The 23,666-nt window shown below is 40.2% G+C and overlaps 2 protein-coding genes across 10 annotated transcripts in view; both read right to left on the bottom strand.

Annotated features, from left to right (window-relative positions):
* LOC111669172 (filamin-C-like) overlaps positions 1-3,102 on the bottom strand; it is a 47,612-nt gene extending 44,510 nt beyond the window's left edge. For 3 of the 8 annotated variants that reach the window (XM_023425428.2, XM_087179072.1, XM_023425432.2), the window contains exon 1: positions 2,300-3,098. In XM_023425428.2, coding sequence (XP_023281196.1) covers positions 2,300-2,681 — 382 coding nt within the window. In that variant the 5' untranslated portion in view covers positions 2,682-3,098. Of the gene's footprint in view, positions 1-2,299 lie in introns of all 8 variants that reach the window. The other 5 variants (XM_023425425.2, XM_023425431.2, XM_087179074.1 and 2 more) reach the window with 4 other exon arrangements.
* Positions 3,103-4,816: 1,714 nt separating this feature from the next.
* LOC111669176 (coiled-coil domain-containing protein 136) lies at positions 4,817-23,660 on the bottom strand. 2 transcript variants are annotated; one of them, XM_023425439.2, is made up of 8 exons: positions 23,536-23,660; positions 22,489-22,815; positions 19,178-19,252; positions 18,122-18,421; positions 17,905-18,022; positions 17,136-17,373; positions 16,364-16,498; positions 4,817-12,266 (listed from the first exon to the last, which is right to left on the bottom strand). In XM_023425439.2, exons 1-8 carry the CDS (start codon positions 23,585-23,587, stop codon positions 12,177-12,179), a joined length of 1,335 nt encoding a protein of 444 aa, XP_023281207.2. In that variant the 5' UTR covers positions 23,588-23,660; the 3' UTR covers positions 4,817-12,176. The 2 variants fall into 2 exon arrangements, with proteins under 2 accessions (XP_023281207.2, XP_023281206.2); XM_023425438.2 differs by lacking the exon at positions 4,817-12,266 and adding an exon at positions 14,074-14,181.
* Between the last annotated feature and the right edge of the window lie 6 nt (positions 23,661-23,666).

Below are 23,666 nucleotides of genomic sequence, written 5' to 3'. Positions count from 1 at the left end.
CCAGTATAAACCCAGTATAACTCCAGTACAACTCCAGTATAAACCCAGTATAACTCCAGTACAACTCCAGTATAAACCCAGTATAACTCCAGTATAACTCCAGTATAAACCCAGTATAACTCCAGTACAACTCCAGTATAAACCCAGTATAACTCCAGTACAACTCCAGTATAAACCCAGTATAACTCCAGTACAACTCCAGTATAAACCCAGTATAACTCCAGTACAACTCCAGTATAAACCCAGTATAACTCCAGTATAACTCCAGTATAACTCCAGTATAACTCCAGTATAAACCCAGTCTATATCCTAAACCACTTCCTGTTTCCTAAACCCCCTCCAGCTTAATCAACTGAGTCTAGACCTGTTCAGACTCTCAGTCCTGCTGGAGATTCACCTTCATCCTCATCATTTATCAAGAACCATCAACACAGAGACCAGAGACCAGAGACCAGAGACCAGAGACCGGAGACCGGAGACCAGAGACCAGAGACCAGAGACCAGTGACCAGTGACCACAGACTAGAGACCAGACCAGAGACCAGAGACCAGAGACCAGAGACCAGAGACCAGAGACCGAGACCAGAGACAAGAGACCGGTGACCAGAGACCAGAGACCAGAGACCGGAGACCAGAGACCAGAGACCAGAGACCAGAGACCGGAGACCGGAGACCGGAGACCGGAGACAAGAGACCGGAGACAAGAGACTGGAGACAAGAGACCGGACACCGGAGACCGGTGACCAGGAGACCAGAGACCAGAGACCAGTGACCAGAGACCAGAGACCAGAGACCAGTGACCGGAGACCAGGAGACCGGAGACCGGAGACCGGAGACCAGGAGACCGGAGACCGGAGACCAGAGACCAGTGACCAGTGACCACAGACTAGAGACCAGACCAGACCACAGACTAGAGACCAGACCAGACCACAGACTAGAGACCAGACCAGAGACCAGAGACCAGAGACCAGACCAGAGACCAGTGACCAGAGACCAGAGACCAGAGACAAGAGACCAGACCAGAGACCAGAGACCAGTGACCAGAGACCAGAGACCAGTGACCACAGACTAGAGACCAGAGACCAGAGACCAGAGACCAGACCAGACCAGAGACCAGACCAGAGACCAGAGACCAGTGACCGGAGACCAGAGACCGAGACCACAGACCAGACCAGAGACCAGTGACCGGAGACCAGAGACCGAGACCACAGACCAGACCAGAGACCAGTGACCAGAGACAAGAGACCAGAGACCACAGACCACAGACCAGACCAGAGACCAGTGACCAGTGACCAGAGACAAGAGACTAGAGACCAGAGACCAGACCAGAGACCAGAGACCAGAGACCACAGACTAGAGACCAGAGACCAGACCAGAGACCAGAGACTAGAGACCAGAGGCTTCATAATAACCTTCAGCTACACTTTAATAATGAGCTAATTAAAGGAGGTTAATGGTTTTTAAAGGTTTATGGATTAATCAATGGATTATATCACTGTCACTTTAAGGGATTATTACAGGAAAAAATCCTTTCAAATTTAACAAACAGCTCAAGCAGCAACTGAACCTGCAACTTAAAATGACATGAAATCCTCCGTTAAGGTCAAATTTAAAGGGGTTCTGTTGCCTGGTGAAAGTTAATGGACAGATTCTAGAGTTTTTTAAAGGGTTTCTGTGCAGATTAAGGGATTATTAAAACCACCTTTTCAGTTAAACTGTAAACTGATGTTTTGGTGAATATTACAAGATACTGATTCATTAATAATAATGTAATGAACAGATTCTAAGGTTTAGGATTTAGTGGGTTTGTGCATTAACATCATCATGGGCCTGGTACATTTCAACTGGCTGTTAAACATAAATAATGGTAATAAAGGTATTTAATTTAAACAATAATTAAAAGATTTGATGATGAAATGTAATATTGAAGTAAACTCTAAATAGGTTTTGTGACATTTAAGGGTTTTTCTTTTAAGGGCAAAACACCATAAGAGTCATTCATCAGTCCTGATTAAAGGAGCTTTTATTCTGTATTAAATTGGAGGAAGTAAATGTAAAGTTCTTACACTGTCTTAAATTATCTTAATGAGTTATAGTAATTAGTAAACAGACAAACAACTGATCAGCTGATGTAATGACTGAGTGAATAAACCCAGAGACAGGTAACACACCTGACCACCTCTGGACCATTAGCTGACTGAGCTCAGTCACCTGCTTCAGTCTGATCATGTTTGTGAGTCCCAGTGTGATCACCTGTGTTGCGTCACACCTGCACGCGTTCGTAAGTTCGCGCCACTCACCTATGGAGACCAGCTTGATGTGCTCCCTCTCCAGGAACTCCAGCGCCACCGACACGTTCTCCAGCTTCATCTGTCTGAAGTTGGGTCTGCTGTGATACTTCCGGTACATCTTCTTCTGGCTCAGCACCTCCAGCAGCCCGATCAGCTTCAGCCCGTCGCTCAGGTCCTTCTGCAGGTCGTTGATCCGCTTGTTGAGCACCTTCAGGTGCTCGTTGCACCACCTGGTGAACGTGTTCTGCTGGATCTTCTTCCACGGAGCGTCCTCGGCCAGGTCCTTCTCGGTGGCCGGCATCTCCTCCTCCTCCTCGCCGAGCTCCGCGGTGCTCTGGTAGAACTGCGGCGGCAGCTGCTGCGGCTCCGAGTAGCTGCTGTTGCTCATCATGGTGCCCCCCCTCCTTTTATAGATGGAAGCGGAGTGGGAAGAGAAGAAAAGGCAGAAAAAAGAGAAAGAAGAGGGAGAAGTGGAGCCGGAGGGGCAGAGCCAAGCTGCGGGGAGTGACACACTTTAGGCTCCGGTCAGAGCGGGTCCACGGTCAGTCAGTCCGGTCCAGAGCCATGAGCTCCGGCGGGAAACGCAGATCAGGAAAGTCAGTTAGAGCAGCGCAGAGAGGGAGAGTGATCCACCGGCCTGTGTCGGTCCTGGGCCCGGGTAATGACGCGCTGACGGTCGGCACTGGAGCTGCAGGAGAGGAGGGTGAGAGGTTTAAAAAGCTCGGCGTCACTCCGCTGGACTCCCAGGAATGTCCCCGTCATGACCTTATACATCTGAGCCCGGGCATCCACTGCTCCACAGAGCAGCCCCAGGCCGCTGCTCATTGGGCGGCGGCGGGACGGCGGGGGGGGGGGGGGGGCCCCCCCCCCCCGACCACAGGACCCGGGGCCCCGCTGCCGTGGTGACACCTCTGGGTATTTTTAGAGGTTCCAAACCTGGGGCAGGCACCGGGGGGCCGGTGTGAGAAGCTGCTCATAAACCGCTCTGAGCGGAGAGGATGTCGTCATCAGCGGACAGCCAATCAGATCAGTGCGTCACAAAACTTCAGAAACAAAGTGATGAAGAGGAACAGACACAAAAACATGTCACATGATGAACATATGAATATTAAAATGTTGGAGGGAGAAGGATCCTGATGTAGCCTACTAAGATTACATGTCATCATTATATTAATAAAATTGACAAATACATCATTAATACATTCATTATTAAATAATTAAAAGATTCAATATTTTAACAATTAGTTAAATAAATACACATTCAATCAAAAAACATAAATACCTCCTTAAAGTCCATTAAAAACAGACAATAAAATGTTTATTATAAACTCTATTCTATGAAAATAATAATAAACATATTTATTTCATCGTGTTTATTAATGAAATTATATTGGTTTAATGTAATGTGTACTTATTTAATCAAAAAAACGAATTTCAATCTATAATTAATCTAATTTAAAACTATTCTATATGTCTTAATATATTTTGATGGCTGGATTTCTTATTTGTCAATTTATTAATGATTTTTCTTTCATTTTTAATTCTATTAATAGAACTATCTCCAATAAATACAAATGAACTGAATCCCTCAATTTTTTACTTTAAATTTCCATTAATTTACTCATTAATAATGATGTAAATACAGTATTTTAATGAGATTTTTGTGAGATAACAAATGGATATATCAATGGGTTGTAACACATTTTTGGATTTTAATTAGATTTAAAAATGATTAGTTGATTAATGGATGAGTTGATTCATAGATTGTTGTTGTTTGTCGTTGTTTTTCTGTCGTTTAATGTTTATTTTTGTCTAAAATAAAAGATGGCAGACGTTTCTTTGTCCCAGCTTCTTACTTGTGATGATTTGCTGCTCATTATTAAGACTAGTATCATTAAAAGTTCATTTGTTTAGTTATTTCTCTCCAGAGGTTCAAACACAGTCTGGAAGTATAACGTGACATAACAAAGCACAACATGAAATATCACCAAATAACAGCAAAACATGGAAGAACATAAAATAACATAACATGATGAAACCTAACACAACATAACATAACAGAAAATAACATGATGAAACATAACAGCATACAGTTCTATAGTGTGGCCAAACGTGGAAGAACAAAACATAAAGTAACACAACATGGTGAAACCTCACGAAACAAAATATAAAATAATCTGGTGAAAAGAAACTTAACGTGGAAGAACGTAACATAAAAAATACCAGTAACATTGAAGAACCTACATCAAAACTTAATGTCACAGAAATATGCCGCAATTATTGTTTACGCATTTGATGATAAAGTGAGATCCTTGAAAACAAAAATAAATCAGAAAATAATGATAAATAAGCAGGTGAAGATGTTTACTGTGATACAAGTTGATTTTCATAAATAATTTATCATTTGTATCTTTATAGGGTAACTGCCCTTATATTAATACAAATACAACATAAACAATGAGAAAATTTCATGAGAAAATGTAGACAATAAACTCAAACCTAACATACACCTGCGGACAGTAAAGACAAGGTTAAACTAACTTTTATTTGTCTGTTCATTTACAAAATATACATTTAACAAAATCAGCACATAAAAATACAGACAGACAATTAAACAATTAACAATGTGCAGAAACATCAGTAAATAATTCAAAGACACAGGAAGAGAATAATCCATCGTCTCAAACAGCAGCAGAACAAACAGCAGCCAGATCAACATGCCGGTTTGATCCAAACTAAAACCAGTTCTTACTGCACACCTGACACCTGAACACCTGAACACCTGAACACCTGACACAACTAACACAGCGTCGAAGCCAACAGACCAACAGAAACAGCCAGAGAAATCTGAGGATTAAAAACAGTCAGTCTGATATTGATGTTGTCTTTCTTCTCCAGAGTCAGAGGTTTCATCTCTGTGGGTTCAGTACAAAGACTGGTCCACAACGTGTTAGCTTAGTATAGCACAAAAACTGCAATAATAGGGAAACTGTTAGCCTAGCAAGCAGTTGCTAGTTAACAAACAGCTCAGATGCTAATTGCAGGTAAAACACAGGTATGCTAAACTAATATAAACGTGTTCTGGCAAATTACTACTTGGCTACAAACTGATGACCTCAGGTATGTTAGCTATCCTGTCAAACATTATCTGTAACTACCATAGCAGCAACTAGCCATGAGCAGTTAGCATAATGTCCAATATGCTAACTATCTGTAGCTACGACAACATGAGGTGGTTAGAAACAGCTAGCTTAATAGATATGTCAACTCTAGCTACTATAACATTAACTAAATATAAATACTTCTGCGTTGGCTAGCAGTTTCCTTCTGCTTCCAAACTTTATGCTAAGCTAGGCTAAACACATCCAGTTATAAAGTGGTGTGGTAAAAAAAAAGCTACTATAACATTACCTAGCTACATACAGCTAACATAATATCAGCATCATCACTACCGCAACAGTAACCTGATAAAAACAGCTAACATTACAACACCAAGCATTTTCCCTCTGGTTTCAGTTTTTGTGCTAAGCTAAGTTAAGTTAAGCATGACTTGGTATAGCACCAGTTACAAATAACTACCACAACATTGCGTATGCTAGCTAGCTACAAACAACTGGAATAATGGTGAATATTCTCCTTGTAGCTACCATAACAATGCCTAGCTATAAACAGGTAACATAGCATCGATTATGATAATGTAACAATTATCTTTATATATTTTCATTATTTATTCAACAGGGAAAGTTCTCACCACACCACACTGTAACACAACATAGCTACATTAACAGTATCCTTTTGCCAGTCTTTGTGCTAAGCTAAGCTAAGCTAAACATGTTTGGTATATCTAAAAACAAAAAAGAAAATCAGACATAATTGTTTGCAACTACCATAAAAGCTAACAACAAACAAATAGCATAATGCTTGTAGTAATCAAACCTAAAAGCTGTTAAAGCTACATACCTAGCGTAACACTGATTACATTCGCTGTACTCTAGTTACCCACAACAACAAGATAAAACATGTAAATGAGACAGACTTGGAGTTGTTGGAAGGTTTTTCTCTTCTGATGGAGCTAGGCTAACAGTTTCCCCTTGCTTTCAGTCTTTGTGCTAAGCTATGGTAGGCTAACGTGTCCTGGATAAACAGAGATGAAACTAATATTCATCTGCAACATCTGACTCCGGAGAAAACTTTGCAACATCAAACCGTTTTTAACTTTTAGCTATAAAAATATTGATAAAACAGTAGAAAGTAACGAGAGGAAGAATTGGATTACAGCACTCATGCTACCACCGTCACATTCATTGAGCACTGTCTAACTCTACAGCTGAAGCTACTCAATCTAACCCCTATTTTCATGCAAACTCACTACTTCTCTAAAGCTAACATGCAACACTGAGGTGTCTACAGTAGCTAACACTTGTCAGGAAAATGCTAAGGATGGATTGATATAAAGGTTTCTGATAAAACTGAGGAAAATTCTCTGATTTAATCAACGTTAAACAAATAATCTGACTTTTTCATTTCCTTAAATTCTAGCAGAACCTCACATATGAAGTTGAACGTTATCAAGTCTAAATTTACATGAGATCTTCGAACGAAATTTGACAATTAAATTCTTGCATTTCTGTTGCGTCTTTAACGACAAACATGTCATTTTATGCAAAAGGAAAAACATTCAATTTGTTTTTTCTTCAGAAATGTTGCTGTCAAAAATGAGTGATGAAATCCATGACCAAGAAACAAAGCATATAGTACTTCTACTACTATATAGATATGTATTGTTCCTGTACAAAATTTATGCTCACAAATATTTGCATTTTTGCATCAAAATAATCTAAAATAAAATTAACTCTGTGCTGTGAACAGGAACTTCTGCATTAAAAAATCAAAAACAAATATGGTACAACAAAGAAAAGCATGTGTTGTTGAACTGTCAACATTAACAAGAACATTACAAACACTTGCAGTGTGTGCTTGATCAATGCATTGATGCTGATAAGTGATCACCAACACTTAACCATACGTAATGTCAGCTGGTAGATATCACTAAACCAATAATCAGTCCATCCCCATTATTTTTGCAAACACTTGAGAAAAGCTCTGAACTACAGTCTTATCAGCTGTAAGAAAAATAACTCTGTTTAAAACAAGCACCAACAGGAACTATTCTATGTACAATACAGTAAAAACTATTACCAAGTGTTCATAAAAATAAAGATACAGAGGTGCAGTGTTTGTACAGTAACGTTCAGTAACGCATGCAGCTTCTAGGAAGATCGTGTTTTTACTCACATGCAAAAAAGAAAGAAAAAAGACAAATATTAAAGAGGCTGATTAATGGTTATTCAGTCAGCATCCAAACCTGCTACCAAAACTCATTTTAACATTTTGTACTAATATTCACATTTTACAACATGTTACGGGATGACACTGGTGTGTATCAGATCAAGTTCTGCAAGTCACAAATAAAAGGTAAACTCACATCATTGACATAAAAATAGCGATGACAACAAACTGTCAGTTCAGTGGAAGCCCAGATACACCACACAAAGAAAAATTAAATAGTCATGTCAAAGTTAGGCTAAATTTCAATTTACTTAATTAAAATTAATTTTGATGAATATTGTTTTGACGTATCATTTTTTCATTTTTGTCATCCTTCTTAAATCTTGGCAGAAATGGGCTTCCATATATTTCAAAATAAACCATGTACATCTTGAGCCTCTTTAACCAAACTACAAAACACCAAACTGATGTGACAATATTTACAGACTTAATGTGTTTGTCTTTAAATAATAATTATGTCTGTCATGACAAACTGTACAAAGGTCTTAATGACACATGCTATTGATCATTTAGAACAACAGGACTGGTTTTAAATTTAATCAATATCTGTAAGTACCACATTAATCGTCAAATACTCAATAAATGATTCTAATGTGATTTGATTCAGTTTGTCACATTTTAGCCAGGGAGGGGTTAGTTATTTCTGTCATATACTGTAAATAAACTGGAATGTCTGTCACTTTGAAGCTAGTCATTATTTGGTGAAGGTCACATGCATTATCATCACAAATCAAGACAAACATTTTCAACAGTTTAACCTAAATACCTGATTCCAACCTAAACATGATCACAGTCATTTAAACATGTGATTATATTTTCTATGATTATTTGGTCACCACTTAAATGTAAACAATAAATCCTCTATTAGAATCTTTTTAAAGACTTTAACTTGTCTATGTGCAAAACAAGAGGAAGATTCATGATTCCCAATAAAAAAATTTAAAGCTACAAAATCTGAACAAAAGAAAATGTTTGTTCTGAACTGTCAGAAAAAGAAGGAAGATCTGAGACATGTGTGAGAGATCAACTTAAATGTAAACGTAGGAGGGAATACAGATTAGTTTCTCTTCAGGATTCGAGATTTGATTGGTACTGCATCTCCACAGCCTAATTCAGACAGGATTGGTCCTCTAAACAAAGCCTATCAAATGGTTTTATGACTCTATCATTCAGGCGAAGGTGTCCCACAGGGCTCGACACTTGGTCCTCTTCAATTCACTATTTACATCATGATATCTGAAATTAAATCACCTGATAAGTAAACCAGATACAGTTTGTACATCTTACATGGAGTTGTTAGAGGTGGATCTTTCTTTAGCTAGGCTAGCAGGTTTCCTGTCTTCCAGTTTTAATCCTAAACTAGTCTAAACGTGTTCTGGCAAATTACTAACTGTCTACAAACAAATAACCTCAGATATGTTAGCCATCTTGTCAAACATTATCTTTAACTACCATATCAGCAACTAGCTACAAAACAGCAATCATAATGTCTAATATGCTAACTGTCTGTAGCTACTACAACATCAGTGGGTTACAAAGAGCTAGCATAACAGATATGTCAACTGTATCTACCATAACATTATCTAAAAATACCTCTGCGCTGGCTAGCAGTTTCCTCCTGTTTTTCAAACTTTATGTTAAGCTAGGCTAAACACATCCAGTTATAAATTGGTAAGGTAAAAACCGCTACTATAACATTACCTAGCTACGTACAGCTAAAATACGCATGTACCATAACATCAATCTGCTAAAAACAGCTAACATTACAACACCATGTATTTTCCCCCTGGTTTCGGTCTATGTGCTAAGCTAAGCTAAACTAAGCTAAGCATGTCTGTATATTACCAGTTGCAAATAACTACCACAACACTGCATATGCTAACTATAAATACTTCTGCACTGGCTAGCAGTTTCCTCCTGCTTCCAAACTTTAAGCTAAGCTAGGCTAAACACATCCAGTAGTAATTATAGTAATTCACTACTTCAATCTGCGGGTGATGAAGGTTAACGGTTGTCATTATGGGGGAGCAGGGAAAATATTTGATATTGATCCTGTCTGAATGGTCTGTATAAGAGCTGAATTATCATTAATTTTTTTTTCTTTTTTTTTTTTAAATTTTCATCACTTCTCTGACACATGTTCATCCTTCATATCTTAATAAAGTGTCATCTGCATAATAAGATATCATTTTCACATTTTTAGTAGAAGTAGCATTAACACTACTTTTATTATGACATGCACTCCTCTACAGAAGAAACATCTGTCCCCAAAATCATATAAACTAACTGTTGATACCATTTCTTGCAAAAACTGTGGAAATTTAAAGCAGCTTTGTCACAATCTTAGCTTAATACTGGCACAGTGAAATCAGTCGATACAAATAATCTCTCTCAGAAATAATTATCTCCAACAAATATCATCCTAAGGTTTTAAAAAAAGTGCTTTGTTACTTCTGTAGATATGCACTCTACTTTACTTACTATAAACATACAAATACAGACATTTTTAATTGATCTATAAAGGGAAATGTAGGTAAAATGAAGCGGATTGAGTTAATTTTTTTCATAAATCTCATGCTACAAAATAAACCAGTTAAATAAACTACATTAACTTTTGGACAAACACATGACAAGATAATATACAGCATTAAGCAGGACTGAAGCAGAGTCATAATGTATTAAAACACTAAACAATCCATTTCTATCTTCTACCATTTCTACGTCATCAGTGTAACTCAGCGAGTGCAAAATATTCTTTTAGTCCAGAGTGGAAAAATAAGGCAAAAAGTTTTAGATCTGAAACAATTTACTGATTGACAAAAAAACTGATTGGATTGATTGGATTGATTGGATTGATTATCAATTTCAAAATTTTATCTGAATAATATCTTTATAAATGGAATGCCTTTTAGTTTTTGGACTTCTTGTGTCATTGTGTTTTACAAACCACAATACTAATTGATTAATAATAAAATTAAAACTAATTGTTAATTGTAGCTCTGAAAGATTTCATATTGTGTCAATAAATTATTTAAATTCTCAAACACCTGCAGTCATGACACAGGAGTATGATTCAGGTTTTCATTGATAAAAAAAAAATCTAAACATTTTCATGTTCATAGTCTCATAGACTGACATGTCTTATATTATTAAAATCTAATGATTGTGTGATATGAAACAAATATTAATACTACTACTACTACTGTGAATCAACAGCTCAGTCCGTTTTCCTCGCAAACTTCAAATTGACAAACAGCAGCATTTAGCAGCTGCAGAGCCGCATAAACCAGCAGCTGGTAGAAGAGAGTGAACATTGGACTGAGATTCATCATTTCATTAACGATCAGACCTTTGTTTGCTGATATAAAGGCAGTTTTGGAGTCGACTTCCTGCCTCTCCCTAAACAGTGCTTTTATTTTGTCAGCTCCAACATATCAACTAATTGTTCAGTGGAAGTTTAAATTAAAAAACTACCTCATGTTCACTGAAATAAAATACAAATGTATAATTTTCATAGAAATTTCATTTTATATTTTTCCCCCAAAAAATCTTTTCTTTTCTGTTTTGAATATTTAACAATTAAAATCAATTTGGTTTAATAAGAACAAAACAAATTCGCAACATTACATTCTGTATTTTTACCGTTCCTCATTCTCTGATTTCCAGCAGCAGCTGTTTTTGGCTTTATCCACATTTTTCACTTCATTTTCTATCAGTATTGAGATCTGTCCTTGAAACTAGCATTTACTGTGAACACTGGAGACTGGATGGATGTATTTCAGTATGATTCAAAGGTATTTATACTTTGATTTTCTGTTTGATGCATCGAGATTTCAGGAGCAAATGTTGAATTTTTTACTGCAATGTGTCGATTTTACAACTTCAGCTACTCGTTATTTAGCAAGTTCAAATTTTACATATAAAACTTGATAAATAAAATAAAATGCATTATTATAGATACAGCTCCATGTTGTCCAACTATACCATTAAAATGTTGAATTAATGCATCAATATTAATCCAATACTATGATATATATATATATATAGATATAACGGTCTGAAAGGGGCTGGTTTGTATTTCGAGTACTTTTACGTTTGATATTTTGAGTAGCGGTTGTTGATAATATTTCTTTACTCACAATGAAGTAAAATTTTGAATACTGGTGGTGGTCAACATGTTTATGGAAATAAAGGTTAAAATCACTTTATAATGACACAGTACATCTAGATATTTTCAGACTCTTGAGTCATGATGGTGGATGTTTGAAAACCAAGTGAAATCATCTGCTGAGCGACAGTAAGAGCTTCAGAGTCTTTATGGACGACTTTGTAAATGAAACGATCTTACTGCTTTTCCCTCCAGCACTCACTGACGTCTGTGGCTTTCAGGTCAAACCGCCATGGCAGCGCCGTCCCACTAAACAGAGCGATGCGATAAGCAGACATCAGGACAGCAACATGTATGAGGGCAGCACTGGATGGGTGACAGCAATCCCACAATCCCAGAGTTCCCACCGAGGTCACTCAGTGCCAGTCCTCAGGCCCTGGTGAAGCTGGGGACGACCAGAACTACGATGGCGGCCACAGCGACCGCCGCCACTGCCAGGCTCAAGCCTTCAGAGTCCGTCTGCAGAGAGAGGGAATAACACGGGGGCGGGGTTACAGCGAGTCCGGAGTTTCAGAGCAAACACCAACTGAGAGCAGCAGCAGCTCGTATGTATCCAGACCACACCTGGTTCATTCTCTTCAAAACACATTTCAAGGCAGCCCAAAATCATTGGCGTCAATTGTCCTCTGGGGGGCGCTGCAGTAAGTAAAAATATGTTTTTGCTAATAACCATTGACATGTTTCTAGTGACACCGTCAACGGTCGAGTCATGGAAACTTGTCACATCATCCTAATTGATGCAGCGGCCATTTTGGATTTTATTGGAAAGTGTTTTTCCTGCTGTTTCTTGGACAAACTTTATCTAATATTTACCAGAGTCGGCCCCGATGACCTTCAGACCGAAACTCACAAAACTGGTTTGTTGTTGTTTTGGTTTTCACAAACATTCGACCATAACAGCCAATAGAAATTGGCGGCAAAGGTGCCAATCAAAAAATCAAGTCATATCTTAGAAAATCTGCTTAAAACTATGCCCTTGACATAATGACCTCATGTTTCCATGGCAACTGTGGCCTGCTGGGCTGTTTGGCCCCCACATCGCAGCTTGCAGCTATATTTTATAGTTATAGTTTATAGATGCAACCACATGCAACAAGTGTTAACTAATGTTCCTGTCTACAAGAGACAAGAAAGAAAAGACTTTAAAACCTTCTATGGTCTCTCTGAGGGAACTGAATTTACTACAAATATCCTGCACTATTACAAACTCCTCATATTTATTTATGGCGGTAACGAGCCTCCATACGCATGTAAGTACTATAAATGCAGTGGTGTCGTGTGTGAGAGATTTTAGCAGTGACTAAAACACTGTCATGTTAAAAGTAACTCTGTAAGCAGATCCCTCCACTCCCTGAGCTTCACTAACGATTCACACACACACACACACACACACACACACACACACACACACACACTGACCCTAAAGTCCTCAGCTAAATGAACGTACTCGAAGACACAAGCCATAAAATCCCTGCTGGACGACAGGAAGTACAAACTTGAAGTACCTAATTTTTCCAGGATGAAATCCAGCTGGAACTAAAACTATCTGCACGAGGTGAATGACTGAAGAAGTGATCCACGGTGTCTTTGTTTCACCCTGTGGAGCTTTGGACTAGTGTTAACTTCCTTAATGAAAACTATGATTAAATGTATTTGAGAATAGAAATTTGAGGAAGTTGATCGTGTTTTTTTAAACAATCCAAATGTTCTTGCCTGATTGGCTGCACTGCACCTTTCTCTTCCTGACCTTAATTATCTTCCCAGTGACTTTGGACACCAGCAGCACCGTGAACGCACCGCCAACAGCATCAGCCTGGACCGAGATACTGTATGCACTCGAACGCCTCGACTGTAATAGCTCGGACGACATCGTGAAAAGAACATGACGGCAACAACAGCATGTCAGCAGATGGATTCAAATATGACGCAGCCGAGAGAAAGAGTGTGTTGTGTTGTCGGAGAGAATCTGCAGCGACAAAGTCACTGGGAAAAAAAACCCTCCGAGTTCTCCACACAGAAACTAAAGGTGATGCTGAGATGATAAATATCATTGCATTACCACATTAAGGCATCTACTAAAACCAGAAGTGTAACGTTTATATAAAATACGGTCAATAATTTGTGGTGGAAGTTTTACCTCACAGATAACAGACTCTACTGTACATCAAGGCAGTTATCCTGGATAAACCTGAGTTTTCAGTCACTCTCGGAGGCTAAAGGAAGCAGAGTGTCTGGTAGAGTGAGAAGGGCTTGGCCATACCTGGTCCCTCTAGGACGCCAGCTCCTCCCACCAGCACCAAATCAAGGCCACTATAACAATCATTCCTATGAAGGGGATGGAGAGAACAGGGGGCTCAGACGGACGAGTGCAGTTCTGGGAAGAAGACAAAAGGTAGGAGTGTTGGGGGAGATGGAGAGAGGAGTGTGGTGAGAGGAAATAAAAAGAATCAGAACAAGAACAAAGTCAGAGGGTGAGAGGGACGACGGCGAGCGTGGAGCGAGGAAAAACAAAATAATTGAAAAAGAAAAGACAAACATCGATAGGCAAGCATCAAAAACCATCAAATTACAGAGAATTTGATAGAAGTTTATTTTGAACAAAGATTAAAACATGACGATGAAGGGAGGGAGGAAACAGAAAGAGCAGGCAATTAGAGAACGACATCAAAGATGGTTAAAGACAAGATGGAGTCAGCAGTTCATCACCGCAAAGTCAAAACATCTTCATCTTGTCCTTTAATGATCTCTGTCGACAAGCTGGAGTGTTGCTTTCACAGACGACTTGGGGGAATCAGCAACACCGCAGTGTGTGTTTAAACCGCCAGGTACTCCACAACCACGGAGTACGAAGATGTGAGTGAGTGATATGATGAAGAGGAGCAGAAGTGGGACCGAGTCACTGATTCACAAATCACCAAGTCAACAAAAGTCCCAAGAGTCTCAGAGAAGCAACATTTGACAGTCAAGTACCATGTAGACCCAAGTCAAGTCAAGTCTCAGGTCAAGTCCCAAGTTTAGTTTCACTCAAGTCCTGTGTGTAAAGTCCCACGTCAAATACTTAGTCCAAAGTCAAGACAAATGAGTCAAGACAAGGAAGTCCCAGGTCTAAACAGGTAACTCCTCGTAGTTAGCGCCTTGTACTCCTTTAGTCTCAAGTCTCATGTCATGTCTCAAGAGCCAAGCCCAACTTTAATCTCAAGTTTCAAATAAATACTACACCTGGAAAGTCCCATGCCGAGTCTGCCTCAAGTCCCTAGTCAGAATAGATGAGTCCCAAGTCAAGCCTCAAGTCCCAGGTCATGACCAGCAAGTTTGTTCAAGTCTCAAGTCAAGAACCAAGTCCAGAGTCAGGACAGACAAGTTTTGACATTCAAGTCTCAATTGTTGACAATTAAACCTCATGTCTAGTCGAACATCCCAAGACAGGCAAGTTGCAAATTTAGTTTTTAGTTTTAACCTTCGAGTTCCAAGTGATAGATAAGCCTCAAGCCTAGAGACTCCAGTAACAAATCTAGTCTCAAGATCCAAGTCTGAACTTCCAAATAACTCAAGTCTCAACTCAAAAAGGTCCAACTTCAAGTGAAGTCACAGAGAAGCAATCCTCAAGTCCCAAATCACGTCCCAGGTTAAAGACTGATAACTGTCCAGTCACACGTCTAGGAACAAGTCTTGACAGTAAAGTTCCCAATCCAGTACCAAACCGTCTCTCAAATCACACGAGAAAAATGTTGTTTTAAGTCCAATGGCAAGTTCCACGTCACTTCTGAGTCAGGTCTCAAGTCAAAAAAAGGCAAGTCCCAAGTTTAGGGCCAAGCCTGACCCTCCAGTCCAGATCAGATTGAGACGGAGACTCCTCTGCTTTAGGACTGGGGCCTGCACCTCATTGTTTAGGTCTCTGGTCATTGGCGTTGAAGTAGAGGTACAAGTCTTTCTTGACTTTGACCGGTGGGGTCTTTGAGTTTGTGACTCTGGTCCACACCTCTGGGTGTGGTGAGGTCGGACAAATAGAATCCAAATCTGTAGGTTTGGATTGAACCGTCTTTAAGATGTTTGACACGTGATTTGTTATCAGCCAATCAGATTCACCCTGGCTGTCTGTATGCTCGTTGTCTTGTGGTTTTTCTGTAATAGTTGAATAAAGCCTGTGATTCCTGAGGGAATACGTTCACGTAGAAACAGACAGATGACGAAAACAAACTGCGCAGCAGCGACGGATGTTAAGAAGAAGCTCACAACAAAAGGCTCAGAAACCGGCTACATGAGCAGAGCTGCGATGAGGCATCCAGAGAGCGTTGGCCAAACTTTAACCCATCGAATGCACACAGCACAGACAGACAGACTTCATGGAAAGAGCATGGATCTGGTGTCAGGACATTCTCCATGTGTAGATTGTGTTGCACTTACCTTGAATTTTAAATTATTTTACACAATTACCTATTTTATCTGCACTGATGTGCCGACGTCACAGTGAAATGTAGGAATCAAATAAGTGCGAATACAAAGGAAGAAGACCCCACTCCCAGAAGCAACCGAGTCGTTGACCTCTGACCTCTCACCTGTGACTTCCTGCCCACCAGTTTCTGCAGCTCGGCCTTGCAGCGCTGCAGCTCCTGCTCCAGCGCCGCCCGCTCCCTCTGGCTGCTGTCGTACAGCTGCTGCAGCTCGGCCAGCTCGCCCTTCAAACCGTCACACTGACAGAGAGACACGTTAACGCTGCAGCTGTGGCCAGATGTTAGCTCACTGCACATCTGTAGTGTTGTCATTACACAGCTTGTCCACCAGAGGGCACTGATTAGTTTTAAACAGTCTGTTGCTTGGTTTTAAAAAATCAAAACATGTCAAAATGATTATTGGTAAATATATGGTCAGATTGTTGTGACTTTAAATGTTTTCATACAAACAATATTGATCAGCACATTATATCTCAACATTTTGTGATCAGTATCCGGGCTCATATATCAGCTAATATTACCTTGTTGTAAATATGTTTATATCTTATATTTCCCCTAGGAGATAAATCTATCTATCTATCTATCTATCTATCTATCTATCTATCTATCTATCTATCTATATATCTATCTATCTATCTATCTACCTACCTATAAGTAACAGGAAACTGAAATGTAAGTTGAAATGTAAAAACTGGTTCATGATGTCTCAGTGTGAACCACAGTCATAACTCTTAAAAACATTAAAGGAGAAGAGTTTGTGTTAAAGAGTAAATAGGGGCTGATGTATTCAGATTTCTGTATGTATGTCAATGACAACAAGATTAATCTGCAGTCAAACACACTCAGCAAGGTCAAAGGTCATGGTTCGTCCTGTTACCTCTCTCTGGACCCTCTGAGCCGTCTCCTCCGCCTCCCTCAGCTGGACCTTCAGGACGTTCAGCTCCGAGCTGCACACCGTGTCCTGGACGGAAGACAAGTCCAGATCCTCTGGGGGGCGGCCCTGGTGTCCAGGACCAGCCTGGGACAGAGTGATGTAAGAGTCCGCCTTCCCCTGGTCCTCCTGCTCACGCTCAGTGCTGCCCTCCACTCTGACTGCCAGGTACACGTCTTCACACCTGTTCACCAGGACGACAGGTGGCTCAGAAGGTGCAGACGATTGTGACAGACATCAAGTATACATGAAAAAATATTTTAAAAATTGTTCAGTTATAAAACCAGATAACCTGCTTAAATTATGTGTTTGTGTAAAATTTGAAATAAACTGAAATAAAGAAAATAAAGATTCGTCCTGATAAACATCTTTAAATCTTTTTTTATTACAGCTCTTAATAAAAACAAAAATCATTTTTTTCTTAATTAGTTTTTACCACGTGTTCTTTATCATTGCTGATTATTATTATGTGACTTTACCACCATATACACCTGTAAATACACCTGTAAATACACCTGTAAATACACCTGTAAATACACCTGTAAATACATCTGGATGAAAAATAAGAATCAGTCAGCCTCAGGCACATTCAGAGTTCGGTCATCAGTCTAAAACATTTCCTGTTAAAATCAGTGAATCACATCCAGCTGTGATGGGTGTGAACATCTGTAATGAAATTTCAGTTGTTTGATTGACAGCCGGTTGGACCACTCACGCGTCTCGTTGCAGCTGCAGTTTCTCCACTTTGCTGCTCAGCTCTTTGTTGTCGTCGGTGAGAGACTGACACTCGTCCGTGAGAGAGAGGAGTTCGTCCTTCAGCTGACTCACCTCACCTGAACACAACACATCCGCACTCAGCACAGCGACAGGAGCTGTTGGCGCCCCCTGGAGGTCACTACACCTGACAGCCTGTGTAGAACAGAGTTCCTCACCGTGTGTGTGCGTCTCAGGGTGTCGGCTCTTCATGTTGATCTCCGCCCTCAGCGTGGTGATCTCCAGCTCGTACTCCTGCGCCGTGGCGTGGAGCCTCTGTAGCTCCGCCCTCAGCCGACACAGCTCCTCCTGCAGGGACGCGATGTCGTTCTCTCTCTCGGCCGCCGCCTCCTCGGCCGCCTGCTGCAGCACCAGCACCTCCTCCTGAGCCGAACGCAGCTCCTCCTGCACCTCGTCCAGCTCGCTCTCCTTCTCCTCCTCCAGACTGTCCATCTCCTCCTGGACCGAGCGGAGCTGGGCTGCAGGAGCAGGAGTCAGGATTAGAGAGGAGTGGGAGCTCTTTCATTCCCGTCTTTGTGAGGACATTTCAGACACGTCATTTCAGGACGTCTCCACTTTCTACAAATGTCCACAAACACATGGTGGATCGTCTGGACCTAAAGGTGAGGAACGTACGGAGGCCCTGAAGGTCACACAGGATAAAAATATCACCTGCAGGACGTCAAGGTCTCCGTAGGAAAGTGAGACATTTCTGAAAACAGTATTCTTAAAAGTGAGTTCTTAGGACGAGAAGATGTTTCTCAGACAGGAAGACATTTGACAAAGTGAAGAATGTGGACACGTCCAACATTGAGGACAAGTGAGGTCAGGAGTTTCCTGAAAGTGTGGAGACACTTCAGGTGAATTTTAATGAGTGAAAACATTTTTAGAAAGAGAGCAAATCAGCTGAAATCATTTTTGAAATCAGGACATTTTTTGTTAGTTTGATGTTTGTGAAGAGTGAGGACAGTTTCAGTCTTTGAAGACATTTCTGGTGATGAAGGGGATTTTTGGAAGGAGACATTTTTAGAAAGTGTGATTGTCCATGTGTAGTGTGATTATAGATCAGGTCTAGGTTCTATATGAAGAAATGCACACAGCCTGTATTCAGAACCAGAGCCTTGAAACCAGCCGTCAGGACTTCTGGAACATTGTGATGTCACAACAACAACAAGTCTTCACACTCAGAATCTACATGTATGTGACACGTGTGAGTGAGTTGAAAGGTCACGTACCCTGAAGTCTCTGGATCTGTCTGGTGAAACTCTCGGCCTGGTGGGCGCTCGCCAGCCGCTCGTCCTCCAACAGACCTGAGCGGACAGAAGAAGAAACACAATAAAATGAACAAACTGAGTGTGTATATTTAGTTTTATGAGTTATTATTTAATCATTTAAATACATACATTTAAATTAAATACATAATTTATTGGTTATAAAATATTAAATAGTTAATTCCATGTTTAATCTGGGTATTCTAAATTTAAACAATAATAATAATAATATAGAATAAAGTTTTGATAATGCAATGTTTTGTGATTATTCCAGATGAAACTGTTATAAACCAACTAACAGATAAATAGAGAGACTTTATTTATTCCCCAGGGGAGAGTCAGGCGTCCAGCAGCGTGTGTGTTACGTGTGTGTTACATGTGTGTGTTACATGTGTGTTACATGTGTGTTACATGTGTGTGTTACATGTGTGTGTTACATGTGTGTGTTACATGTGTGTCACATGTGTGTTACGTGTGTGTTACATGTGTGTTACGTGTGTGTTACATGTGTGTGTTACATGTGTGTTACATGTGTGTGTTACATGTGTGTTACATGTGTGTGTTACATGTGTGTGTTACATGTGTGTGTTACATGTGTGTGTTACATGTGTGTCACATGTGTGTTACGTGTGTGTTACATGTGTGTTACATGTGTGTGTTACATGTGTGTGTTACATGTGTGGTACATGTGTGTGTTACATGTGTGTGTTACATGTGTGTGTTACATGTGTGTGTTACATGTGTGTTACGTGTGTGTTACGTGTGTGTGTTACATGTGTGTGTTACATGTGTGTTACATGTGTTACATGTGTGTGTTACGTGTGTGTGTTACATGTGTGTGTTACATGTGTGTTACATGTGTTACATGTGTGTGTTACGTGTGTGTGTTACATGTGTGTGTTACATGTGTGTTACATGTGTTACATGTGTGTGTTACGTGTGTGTGTTACATGTGTGTGTTACTTGTGTGTGTTACATGTGTGTGTTACATGTGTGTGTTACATGTGTGTTACATGTGTGTTACATGTGTGTGTTACATGTGTGTGTTACATGTGTGTGTTACATGTGTGTTACGTGTGTGTTACGTGTGTGTGTTACATGTGTGTTACGTGTGTGTTACGTGTGTGTGTTACATGTGTGTGTTACATGTGTGTTACATGTGTTACATGTGTGTGTTACATGTGTGTTACATGTGTGTGTTACATGTGTGTGTTACATGTGTGTTACATGTGTGTGTTACATGTGTGTTACATGTGTGTGTTACATGTGTGTTACGTGTGTGTGACGTGTGTGTTACATGTGTGTTACGTGTGTTACGTGTGTTACATGTGTGTGTTACGTGTGTGTTACATGTGTGTTACATGTGTGTTACATGTGTGTGTTACATGTGTGTGTTACATGTGTTACATGTGTGTGTTACATGTGTGTGTTACATGTGTGTGTTACATGTGTGTTACATGTGTGTGTTACATGTGTGTTACATGTGTGTGTTACATGTGTGTTACATGTGTGTGACGTGTGTGTTACATGTGTGTTACATGTGTGTGACGTGTGTGTTACATGTGTGTTACATGTGTGTTACATGTGTGTTACATGTGTGAGTTACATGTGTGTTACATGTGTGTTACATGTGTGTGTTACATGTCTGTTACATGTGTGTGTTACATGTGTGTGTTAACTGTGTGTTACATGTGTGTGTTACGTGTGTGTTACGTGTGTGTGACGTGTGTGTTACATGTGTGTTATATGTGTGTGTTACGTGTGTTACATGTGTGTGTTACATGTGTGTTACATGTGTGTTACATGTGTGTTACATGTGTATCACATGTGTATCACATGTGTGTGTTACGTGTGTGTGTTACATGTGTGTGTTACATGTGTGTTACATGTGTGTTACATGTGTATCACATGTGTGTTACATGTGTGTGTTACATGTGTGTTACATGTGTATCACATGTGTGTGTTACATGTGTGTTACATGTGTGTGACATGTGTGTTACATGTGTGTTACGTGTGTGTGTTACATGTGTGTTACATGTGTATCACATGTGTGTTACATGTGTGTGTTACATGTGTGTGTTACATGTGTGTTACATGTGTGTGTTACATGTGTGTTACATGTGTGTTAAATGTGTGTGTTACGTGTGTTACATGTGTGTTACATGTGTGTTACATGTGTGTGTTACATGTGTGTTACATGTGTGTGTTACATGTGTGTTACATGTGTGTTACTTGTGTGTGTTACATGTGTGTTACATGTGTGTTACATGTGTATCACATGTGTGTTACTTGTGTGTGTTACATGTGTGTCACATGTGTGTTACATGTGTTACATGTGTGTGTTACATGTGTGTCACATGTGTATCACATGTGTGTTACTTGTGTGTGTTACATGTGTCACATGTGTGTTACATGTGTATCACATGTGTGTTACATGTGTGTCACATGTGTATCACATGTGTGTTACATGTGTGTGTTACATTTGTGTGTTACATGTGTGTTACATGTGTGTTACATGTGTATCACATGTGTTACTTGTGTGTGTTACATGTGTGTTACATGTGTGTCACATGTGTGTTACATGTGTGTTACATGTGTGTCACATGTGTATCACATGTGTGTTACTTGTGTGTGTTACATGTGTGTCACATGTGTATCACATGTGTGTTACATGTGTGTTACTTGTGTGTGTTACATGTGTGTTACATGTGTGTTACATGTGTATCACATGTGTGTTACTTGTGTGTGTTACATGTGTGTTACATGTGTGTTACATGTGTGTTACATGTGTGTTACATGTGTGTTACATGTGTGTGTTACATGTGTGTGTTACATGTGTGTGACGTGTGTGTGTTACATGTGTGTTACTTGTGTGTGTGACATGTGTGTCACATGTGTGTGTTACATGTGTGTGTTAGATGTGTGTGTTACATGTGTGTGACGTGTGTGTGACATGTGTGTTACGTGTGTGTGACGTGTGTGTGACGTGTGTGTGACGTGTGTGTTACGTGTGTGTGACGTGTGTGTTACATGCGTATCACATGTGTGTTACATGTGTGTGTTACATGTGTGTTACATGTGTGTGTTACATGTGTGTTACATGTGTGTCACATGTGTGTTACATGTGTGTTACATGTGTATCACATGTGTGTTACATGTGTGTTACATGTGTGTTACATGTGTGTTACATGTGTGTGTTACATGTGTGTGTTACATGTGTGTGTTACATGTGTGTTACATGTGTGTCACATGTGTGTTACATGTGTGTCACTGACCCTGCAGCTCCATGAAACTCTCCTCATGTCTCTGGGAAACCTCCCTGGTCTCCTCCAGCTCCAACAGCAGCTGTATCACCTGAGCTCTCAGCTCCTCCAGCTCGTCCTCTTCATCCGTCACTCCTCCTCCTCCTTCTCCTCGCTCTTCATCCTCCATCTCCTCCCTCTCGTCCTCCTTTTCCTCCTTCACCTCCTTCTCTTCCTCCTCCTGGCCTTTCTCTCCGTCTCCCAACGTCTCCTCCTTCTCCTCCAGAGACTCCCTCTCCTTGGCCGTCAGAGTTTCTGCCAACATGATGGGCTTGTCCACCTTCAGCTCACACAGCTCGTCTGAGGAAGGAAACACACAGAGGATTTATCATGTTTCAAATCACAGGACAGAGATGATCAGTCAGAATCCCTCGTGTGTTAGACGCTTCAGGTTTTTATCAGTGTGAGCTTCATGTCAATGTTGTTGTGGACCAGGAGAAACTCCGTCCTGTGGCTCCACCTGCTGGTGATGGTGGAGAAAAACACACCTGATGAAGGTGGAGGAATATTTTATGAACTACATGTCACCAGAAATCATCAACAGACACTAATATGTCACAGAAGTTTGTCCTCAGAAAAGAAAACTGCTGATTTACAGTGTCGATGATCAGAACGTACAAACTATAGCTGAATAATAATGTTTATAAAAACCTCTGAGATAAGACACACACACAGGTCACCTAAATAAGAATTCCCTGGAAGGCTTTTATTGTGAAAAAGGAAGTTGTAATTGACTGTAATTAACAGGAGTGTAAAACCAGTGAAGGTAGAAAAACAGTCTGAATAAAAGAGTTTCTATTCGAGAGACTGAGCTGCAGAGGTGAGTATGACTGACTCTGATGTTTCGTTAATAATTGTTATGATAAATTTATTATCTGACATTATAAATGTCTTTGTTTACATATACTGCAGCAGCAGCAGTTTGTTCTTCACACATTTTAAATCTGAATTCAATAAACACTCAGTGAATCCATTAATATTCAGACGCCTCCAGCTCCATGTCAACACACAGACACTGACCAGATGGATCCAGGACCTCCTCTATGACGGGCGGCAGCCGGAGTCCGTCCATGTTTTCAGCTGATGGAGGAGAAGCTGCTGCAGAGACACAGGGGGGGTGAGGGAGGATCAGAGCGCCACACAGAGGGGTG

The sequence above is a fragment of the Seriola lalandi genome, unplaced genomic scaffold (assembly GCF_002814215.2).
Source record: "Seriola lalandi dorsalis isolate HSWRI2012SDOR001 ecotype SW California unplaced genomic scaffold, Sedor1 jcf7180002054778, whole genome shotgun sequence".
NCBI lineage: Eukaryota > Metazoa > Chordata > Actinopteri > Carangiformes > Carangidae > Seriola > Seriola lalandi.
This window is presented reverse-complemented; position numbering and strand designations above follow the sequence as displayed.

Bases quoted from the DNA above. Each gene is read 5' to 3' on its own strand.
- LOC111669176 (XM_023425438.2), bottom strand. From the start codon at position 23,587: ATGGACGGACTCCGGCTGCCGCCCGTCATAGAGGAGGTCCTGGATCCA. The intron at 22,816-23,535 runs GTCAGTGTCTGT...TTCCTTCCTCAG, and splicing joins GGAGGTCCTGGATCCATCTG to ACGAGCTGTGTGAGCTGAAG. The intron at 16,499-17,135 runs GTAACAGGACGA...TCTCTCTGTCAG, and splicing joins CTCAGAGGGTCCAGAGAGAG to TGTGACGGTTTGAAGGGCGA.